The 9,069-nt window shown below is 50.2% G+C and overlaps 1 protein-coding gene across 1 annotated transcript; it reads right to left on the reverse strand.

Moving 5' to 3' along the window:
• Positions 1–679: 679 nt before the first annotated feature.
• On the reverse strand, positions 680–9,069 carry LOC118572521 (2'-5'-oligoadenylate synthase 1A-like). Its single transcript, XM_036172229.1, has 8 exons — positions 8,887–9,069; positions 7,492–7,780; positions 4,847–5,028; positions 3,326–3,558; positions 2,516–2,669; positions 1,040–1,066; positions 914–937; positions 680–771 (listed from the first exon to the last, which is right to left on the reverse strand). The coding sequence occupies exons 1-8, from the start codon at positions 9,067–9,069 to the stop codon at positions 739–741; spliced, it is 1,125 nt and encodes a 374-aa protein (XP_036028122.1). The 3' UTR covers positions 680–738.

The following is a 9,069-nucleotide window of genomic DNA, read 5'->3' on the forward strand; positions in this document are numbered from 1 at the left end:
TCACCACAGACGACGAGGTTTCTGATTTTGTGACACCAGAGTCACAAATTCCATGCACTTTTTATTTGTCATGCACTTTTTGAACCCCAGCCTGCATGTTGCAGCCACAGTGCATCCTCACATGCACTGTTCACATTCCCAGATCCCCTTGGCCATGTGCACCTGCAGGACAGCTTCTGAGTCACAAGAGGCTGGTCTAGAATCTTGTCTTGGGACATGGACAGAAGGAACCAAGGATTCCTGACTGAGATTTATGTGATGTAAGAGACCTGGAAGGATCCCAAACCATGGGGCATCATAGCTGTAGTGGATTGGTTCTGCTCTGTCCAATGCTGAGTGTTTGGTGCCTGGACCCACAAGGAGTATATAGTATGTGCTCAATAAATGCATCTAGTTGCACCATGCACACACACACTCACATCCCTATATGTCTATGGCTCACACACCCTCATGGCATCTGCCGTGGTTTATTGTTCTTTATCAGACATTAGAGAGAACCTCCCAACAGGTGCACAGACAGAATTCATGCTGGAGTTGTTCCCTCCCCTTCTGCATCTCTTGTCCCCCAGAGAACGCTGTCAGAGGGTACAGCTGATGAAGCAGGCTATGAGGAAAGCTGTCTGTGATGGGACAGGATGGAAGTCTGACCCCAGGTTGGACTCTCCCTCTCTGGTCAAGGCCTGCAGCAGAGGAGCACATCCCCTGACTCCGGATCCTTCTGGGAAGGTGCTGCTGTGCTCACAGGAGGATGCATGTCCGGTTCTCATCCCCCTGAGGATGGAGGGAAGGCAGGGTCCATCAGGTCTACACTGCAGTCATCCCAGCACTAAGTCAGGAGGATGCCCAGCTCCAGGCCACCTAGGATTACACAGCAGAAGCCCAGGCAAAATAAAAACAAAGAAAAAAAGCTAACCTGATGATATGGTACATCCTCCTCCTGAAACAGAAAACACACACTCATGTCAGGAGCCCACATTCCTACTTGGATGGGAATGTTTATGAGCCCTACATCAAAATAAAAACAAAGAAAAGAGCTAACCTGCCGATATGGTACATCAACCTCCGCCTGAAACAGAAAACACACAATCATGTCAGGAGCCCACATTCCTACTTGGAAGGGGATGTAAATGAGCTCTGAGGGATGGGTACCATGACTGGCAACCAGAGCCATTCAGAGGAAGAACAACACACCCCCATGTTGGGTAGATGGACATCAGGACTTTTGGGGGAGTCAGCACATTGAAGGTGTATATAACCCAAAGGAGGTCCCCTCATTCAGTAACAGATTTGCCAAAAGGGAGAAAGTTCCTAGCCACCTGTGTGCTGTGTGACAGTCCTGGAGACCAGAGCAGCCCCAGCTGCCTCACTCCTGGGTCCCTTCTCCTTTCCTTCCCCACCTTCTGAAGTTTGCTTCCCACATGTCTGTGCCCATACAAAGCTGCATCCTAAGTCCTCACATGACCTCATCTGTTCCCTAGCATCAGAAAGTCTCCTGCCCCATGATATGAAAAGTCCAAGTGCAGGTCCCTCTGTGCCTCTTTGACTGTGACACCGTGCCTCCCCCGCCCCCAGTCCCATTGACCACATGACAATGAGACAGGAAAGATGGGCTGCTTCCTGGACCTGAGCACTGGCTTCAGAGTAAACGAAAACCCCCTGAGCTGATCATCCCTGAGCCATTGGCTTCAGCTTGCATATTCTCCTGACTCTCCCTTCTGTCCTGCGTGTGTGTGTGTGTGTGTGTGTGTGTGTGTGTGTGTGTGTGTGCAAAAAACAGAGAACGCTATTTTCCTCAAGTGCTGTCACACTGGCATTTGGGTCACACTGGACTGGAACTCACCAAGGAGACTATGCTCCCTCATCAGCCTGTGCAGGGATCTTGCTGTCCATGCACTGGAATGTCAAGGGCAAGTCTCTTTGTCTGGCTTTTTTACATGTGTCTGGGGATGATATTAGGCTCCTCATCCCTAACTACATGACAGGTGTTTTATTGACTAAGCCATATCCCAGGCCCTGAGCCATCTTGTCTCATCAGAAAGAGAAGGATGTTATTAAGTACACCTTGTATAGGACTAGTGAGCATCCAGTGAGTTACTGTACTATAAAGGACACTGGACGGAGCATGTGTGTAAATCCAGTGAGTTACTGTATGATAAAGGACACAGGATGAGCATGTGTGAGGATCCAGTGAGTTACTGTATGATAAAGAACACAGGATGAACATGTGTGAGGATCCAGTGAGCTTTCATATCATAAAGAGCAGAGGACGGAGCCTGAGCACAAAGCAAACACTCAGTGCAGAGGCTGCCATTCCTTAGGACATTGATTGGCAGGAACTCTGCAGTAGGGAAGTGACAATCTCTGAGGCCAGAGTGACTGAGAAGCAAGCAGTGTGGCAGGACAACCTGCAAGCCTGGGCACCTTTGGGAAGACCACATGCTTGTCTGAATATTCTCCCAATAGATGGAGGGACCAAAGCTGTGTGCAAGGGGACAGGATGATGACAGGTTCTCACCGGCACATCCCAGGAGAGTACTCGGGAGCCATCCCTGTTCTTAAAGCATGGGTAGTTCAGCCAGGCCAGAGCCTCTCCAGCCAGCCAACACCAGCTCTCTGGGTTCCCACCAGCCACGTTCCCTGTTGGGTCAGCAGGGTCCAGGATCACAGGCCTGCAGAGAAACATTCAGAGAGGGAATTGACCAGCTGTGTAGTGTCCCAGGAACCTCTGCACAGGGGCAGTGGAGGAGCCCGGCAGAGTACCCCTATCCAAAGTTTGTCCTGAACCCTGCCCCATGCATAGAGCAAGGCTGGAGATCCTTGCCCATGACCTGGAAGGCCTGGGTCCAAATCTTCTACCCTTCAGTAGATGTGCATCCTGGGGCAGGTTCCTCAACCTTCTGATCTGTGAAATGGGGAGAATTGAACCAGCAGAAGACAGCGCAGGATCAAGACAGGCTCTTATCTGGGGTGACAATTCTACTGTATTGTTTATAGTTAATTAGTCCAGCCCTGTTCTATGCCTCACAGCCCTTGTGATACTGTTACAACTGGAACTTCTCAGTTCCTCCTCCATGTAACCCCCCCTCCCTCTGCTGTATGGGTCTGGACAAGGTCACAGCCTTGTTCTCCTCATCTGCAGACAAGAGAGCACACCCCCATCTTCCAGGGCTGGTGGTCCTCAAGTCAATAAGGGGCCAACAGACAGGGCCCAACAAAGTGATGGGACAGGAGATGCTCCATTGACACAGAATCCCACCTCCCCATTTCCACACTGCTACAGCTGGGTCCTCCCTGTGGAAAGCTGAGCCGTGAGGGGACAGGTTACCTGGCTCTTCTGAGCTGACTGTGCAGGTAGTCAGAGATGTATTGGTGTTGAAAGTCATAATACACTGTCCAGTAGATTCGAAGCTGCCTGTACTTGATGACCAGTTCCAAGACTGTCCAGAAGCCCTGGGCTGTGTTGAACTCAGTATCTCCGCTCCCACGTTCCCAGGCATAGACTGTCAGCAGCTCCAGGGCATACTTGGGAGGCAGCGGCTGCCTCAGCTCCTCCTTACACTGAGAAAGGCAATGAGAAAAACGGGCTGTCAGCTGTTGTGTGGGGACCACTTCTCACAGGGTCAATGCAGCTGTGACGTGATGATGTCATTACAGGTTTATTGGCACACTGCCACACCCGTTCATGTATGGACACCCCTGTGCTATACTTAAGGGCTGAGCAGTTGAGATAGAGACTGTGTGGTCCACAAAGACTGAGCATTTACCGACAGGCACAGGAGGAATCACAATACCTTGAGTGACAGCCAGGGAATAGGGGTGGGGGCAGCATAGTAATGATGCTCACTATTGAAGGTTTTATCACAGGATATGGAATAACTAGGAAAAGCCTAGGGAGACAACTCAGTGTGTTATGGGTCCCCCTCTCCTTGCAAAGGTAATAACTAGAGCTCAGATCCCCAGCATGCACATGAATGTCAGGCTTGTGAGGGAGCTGACTCATAATCCCAGCCTAAGCAGATGAAAATGGGGGTCCCCAGGACCTGATGAAGGTCCAGAGCTGCTGATTAAGCACACTGTCTGGATATGAGAGGTAGAGAGTGACTGAGGACCTGGCATCACTCTCTGGTCTCAGAATGCTTATATACTTACACACACACACACACACACACACACACACACACACACACACACACACAGAGGCATGTGCTCCCACGAACAGGCATACATATACCCACACCATTTATATCTCACACACATATCAAAACTTCAGAAATATTGCAGGATGGATGTTTAAAGAGACCTTAGCTTGATACATCAGGAAAATCAGAGCCATAGAGAGTAGCAGTGCATGTTAAAAAAACAAACAAACAAACGAGAGAGCTATAGGTCAAGTGGGGTGTGATGGTGCACACCTTTTATCCCAGCATTAGGAGGCAGAGGTAGGCAGATCTGAGAGTTCAAGGCCAGCCTGGTCTACAGAGTGAGTTTCAGAGCTACATCATGAGATCCTGTCTCAAAATAACAGAAGAAAGAAAGAGAAAGAGAAATCCTAAGATCCAAATGACACGTTAACAATGAATTAGATGCAGCTGAAGAGTGTGTTAGTTGACTGGAAACTGGACTAGAGGAAATCACTCATAACAAGCATGGAAAGTCCTTCCTCCCAGGTCCTCTCTCCCCTCCTTCTCCCTCCCTTGACTCCTCTTCACCTCTCAAGTCTCTCTCTTCCATTCCCACGACTCTTTCCCTCCCCCCTTGTTCCTCATTTTTCCTTCTCTTCATCACCCCTTCCATTCCCCACCCCCTGTACAGACAGGGCTCACGGTGGCTGGGCCAGATGCCATACCAGTCGGTACCAGTGCTTAACCAGGCGGATGAGACTCTTCAGTTTGGGTGGACGATCCTTCAGGAAGTTTCTCTGGAGCTCTGTGAAGCAGGTGGAGAACTCACCCTCCCTCCCCAGGGAGGTGCACTCCCTGATGAGCTTGGCATAGATTTGAGGGTCAGGCTTGATGTAATTGAGTTGACCTGTCAAGAAGGCTTCATTCAGCTAACACCTCAGCCCTTCTCTGAGGTTCTTTGGTCTGTCTGAGGTAACAAAATCACACGCTGTGGGGTTCAGGGAACAGGGCAGAGTTGCACCACAGCGAGCCTCACTCCGCATACAGCCACGTGCTCCACCACACCTCAGTACTGCAAACACCATGTGGCCCTGGAAAATCCTGCCCTCAACTGGTCCTAGTGTGGTGCCTTCCTCACAGGCCTGGAGACAGTGGTGGGAGGAAACAGCACACTGAGGTCACACACAAGAGAGCTGCACACTCATCTAATAAGGGCCAACCATGCTCTGGTGTCCAGTACCTTCTGTACGGGGCTTGTCGTGTGTGTACACTCCTGCTTGTGTCACAGTTTACCATGGAGCAGTATGCTGTGTTTATATATCATGTGTCTCATGATTACAGAGTCTCTGCCCTGTGTAGTGTGTGTGAGGAGGAATATACATATGTTTGGATCAGAGAAGGACATTGGGTGTCTCCCTTTATGGTTTGTCTCCTTCTCCCTTTGAGGCAGGGTCTCTCTGTGAATGAGGAGCTTGGCTGGCATCCAGCAGGCCACAGAGATTCTCCTGTCTCTGGCCATGTACAGCCTGGGTTAGAGGTCAATGTGTGGTCCTTTCTGTATAAATGGGTGTTGGGGATTTGAACTCAGGTCCTCATACTTTTTCAGCAATTGCCCTTATCCACTGAGCTGCCTCCCTAGCCATTTTGTGTTTTCAGTGCATGATTTTCTCTAAGTGCCTAACTTAATATCATGTAGTTTTGTTAGGCCAGGTCCTGAGAGAAGTAGGGTGTGTGTGTGTGTGTGTGTGTGTGTGTGTGTGTGTGTGTGTGTCCTGAACTTGTAGAGTAGATAGGCAGCAGATTAGGGAATATATGTGGGTGTGTGGCTGTGTGTGGGTGGATGTGCACACTTGATTAGACTAGTAGGCAGCAGGCTGTATCTTAGGTGTGTGCAGATGTGTGGCCATGGTTGCAGCAGGCCATACCGTCAGGCTTTGATGCTGGTACAGGGCAAATCACCTACTGAAGGATTTGATGACACAGCTAGTCACTCAGTGAACCAGGAGAGTCTGGAGTGCTTATTTTCCAAAGCAGTCCTTCTGTGGTGACCCCACTTCCCCACTAGAAAGCTGCTGAGGCTGGGGAAGTCCATGACCAAGACAGGCTTCTGGGGAGCCTCCCTCCCAGCTCATTTCTGGGTCACCCCTTCTGGCCTCTTCCACTTAGCAGGGTTCTAAGCCCCTGCAGCTTCCCACAGCATGCTGCCCTGCTCCTGCTCCCAAGCTGGCCTCTCATTCCCTGCTGCCTGAGACTCAGCACTGTTTCCATGGCACTCCTAAGCCAAGGGCTGTGGCCTTGTCTCCAAGTTAATAGCAGCAGTTCTCACAGTGGCCAGCAGGGAGTGCTGTGTCCCCCAAATGTAAAGTCTCAAGTATGCTCTAAGCTCCCCAAGTCCCCACTGTGCTCTCAGGGGTGTTCATGGCTGACTTTGGGTAGAGTTGGGCAGTTTGTAATTTTGGAGCATACACACACACACACACACACACACACACACACACACACACACACACAGACGCCTCAGCACAGGTCTGAGGTTTCTTTCTCTTTCATAGGAGATGCACCAAATGTTAATTTTTAGCTACATCTCTGTTACAGTTTTAGAGACACAGAATTTCCACACTCAGCCACAAGAAGAACTGATTGATGTACCGGTGTTCTCTGGGATACCCCTGGGGCTGGGGAGACAGCTCTGTGGGTAAAGGCCTTGATAGGTTAGTATAAGGACCCAAAAGCAGATTCCCAGCACCCACATAAAAAGCTGCAAGTTGGGGTGGGGGTCCACCCCAAAATCCCAGTGCTGGGAGGTGGAGACAGGAAGATCCTCAGGCCCACTCTCTAACCAGATAGGCAGATCAGCCAGCTCCAGGTCAAAGGTCAACCTATCTCCAAACAAACAAACAAGCCAACCAAGCTGTCTTGTAGGGAGTGGAGGAAGCCTGAGTGAAGTCCTGAATATATCTGAGTTTATTTGTTTACAGCCTGAGAGTCCTCTCCTACAGACACCCCCACTATGAGACTAGGCAACCAACCCATCCCCCACCTGTGCTGTCCCTAATAAACATGCTGAGACTCCAGGTTGCCCGAGGTTGTGGGTGCAGCTCCATCAGAGCACACACCCCACCTGACCCCAGCTGCATACTGCATGAGCCATGAAGGTGGGTGGGCCAGCAAATTCCAGGTAAACCTCTCAACCAAAGCAGGCTCCTAAGTAACAAACATCCAGGACTGGTCTCTGGTCTCTACCCACACCAGCAAACATGTGCATAGGTCTGCACACACGTGAACACCCCATACATATACAGACACACACAGAAGCAGAGAAGAGGATGAAGGCACATGGAAGGGCTGGCTGAGGCTCTGACTGGCTTACCCAGGACATCATAGGCCAGCAGCACATCAAACTTCACCTCCTGTTGAAGCTGGGGGGAGCTCAGTTTGAAGCTGAGTACCCGGGGGTTGGACCACGGTGAACTCTGGATCTCAAACTTCACTCTGATATGTCTCTCACGCTGCAACTCATCCAGCTGTTTCTTAATTTCCTGGATGAACTCTCCCCGTCGCTTTAACTGATCCTCAAAGCTGGTGAGATTGGTAAGGAACACCACCAGGTCGGCTTCCGACTTGCCCTTGAGTGCTGTGCCTTTGCCTGAGGAGCCGCCCTGAAGGACAACGATGAGAATGACAGACATCAGGCAGAGCCTTGCCCAGCAGTCCAGACCCTCAGCAGCCTAAGGGTCCACCACCCAGGGCGAGGGATGGATAGAGAAAGCTGGCACATACAAAGTGGAATACTAGTCAGCCCTGAAGAGTGAAATCAGGATCTATGTAGGAAAACAGATGGTTCTGGATCTTCTCATGGTATCAGCGATGGATGATAAGTCAGACTCTGAAAGATGAACATCAGTGTACATATGTGGGGTCTAGATTTAAGTATGTCTGTGAGTGTGTGTGTGTGTGTGTGTGTGTGTGTGTGTGTGTGTATGTATGTGTGTGTGTGTGTGTGAGATGATAGATGGGGGACTAGGAGGAGGTAAGGGATGGGGTCTAAAGGAAGTGAGGATCAAGGGAGGGTAAAAGGGGGAGACAATTAGCACATTTTCTCTCATGTGGATTCTAGATCTAGCTGCACACACGTGACATGCAATCAGAGAGGGGCTCTCCCGGGGACATCAGTGTGGGGAGTAAAGGACAGGATGGTAGTGGGTGAGAGGAGACTGTGAGTAAATTAACACGGATTTATGAAACTGTTGTCATGATCCCTGTTGTTATCAGAGTGTTAAGAGTAATATACTAAAAGTACAACATACGCTTTCATGAAGATGCCTGTAACAGTATTAATAAGTCAAAGAACAAAAGCATAAATTTAAGAGAATTGAATTCAAAAAGAGAAAGATTCTGAGAAAATAATGATACTGAGGAGAGCCTCCCTAAATAACATGCTGCACACACTCACTAACACACTGCACACCCCACAGAGTGAAACTGGCATTACAAACTGACAGTTCAGGGGCCGTCACAGTGACTGGGAAGGAGGTACTCTTGTCCCATTTCACAGATGGGAAACCTGGATAGTGAGGTTCCATCAGTCCAGTCATCCAGCAGGTGGGGGCGCTGTTCTGTTCTCTACCCTGTGCCACAGCTGGGTTCCCAAGAGAACACAGGGTCACAGAGAGGTTAGGTAACCCACCCCCAATCAGGGCTGCAGCCTGGCTCCTGAGGGTCCTCTCCCTCCCCATCTGGTCAGCTCAGGCTGAGGGGGGCTCACCTTCACCACCTTGGAGACCCTCACAGGGTGGGCAGCGCCTCGGAAGCATCTCTCCTTCAGGAATGTACATATGATGTTAATGGCTGCTCGGATCTCATTACGGAATCTGGTGTTGGGAAGGAGGTTGTCCTCTATGAACTTGTCCAGCTCCCTGGCTGGGATGCTGCTGAGTTTCTGTGCCAT

The sequence above is a fragment of the Onychomys torridus genome, chromosome 22 (genome assembly GCF_903995425.1).
Source record: "Onychomys torridus chromosome 22, mOncTor1.1, whole genome shotgun sequence".
Classification (NCBI taxonomy): domain Eukaryota; kingdom Metazoa; phylum Chordata; class Mammalia; order Rodentia; family Cricetidae; genus Onychomys; species Onychomys torridus.

Bases quoted from the DNA above. Each gene is read 5' to 3' on its own strand.
- LOC118572521 (XM_036172229.1), bottom strand. From the start codon at position 9,069: ATGGCACAGAAACTCAGCAGCATCCCAGCCAGGGAGCTGGACAAGTTC. The intron at 5,029-7,491 runs GTAAGCCAGTCA...CCTTCTTGACAG, and splicing joins GCTGGCCTATGATGTCCTGG to GTCAACTCAATTACATCAAG. The intron at 1,067-2,515 runs GTGAGAACCTGT...TTTCTGTTTCAG, and splicing joins TACTCTCCTGGGATGTGCCG to GCGGAGGTTGATGTACCATA.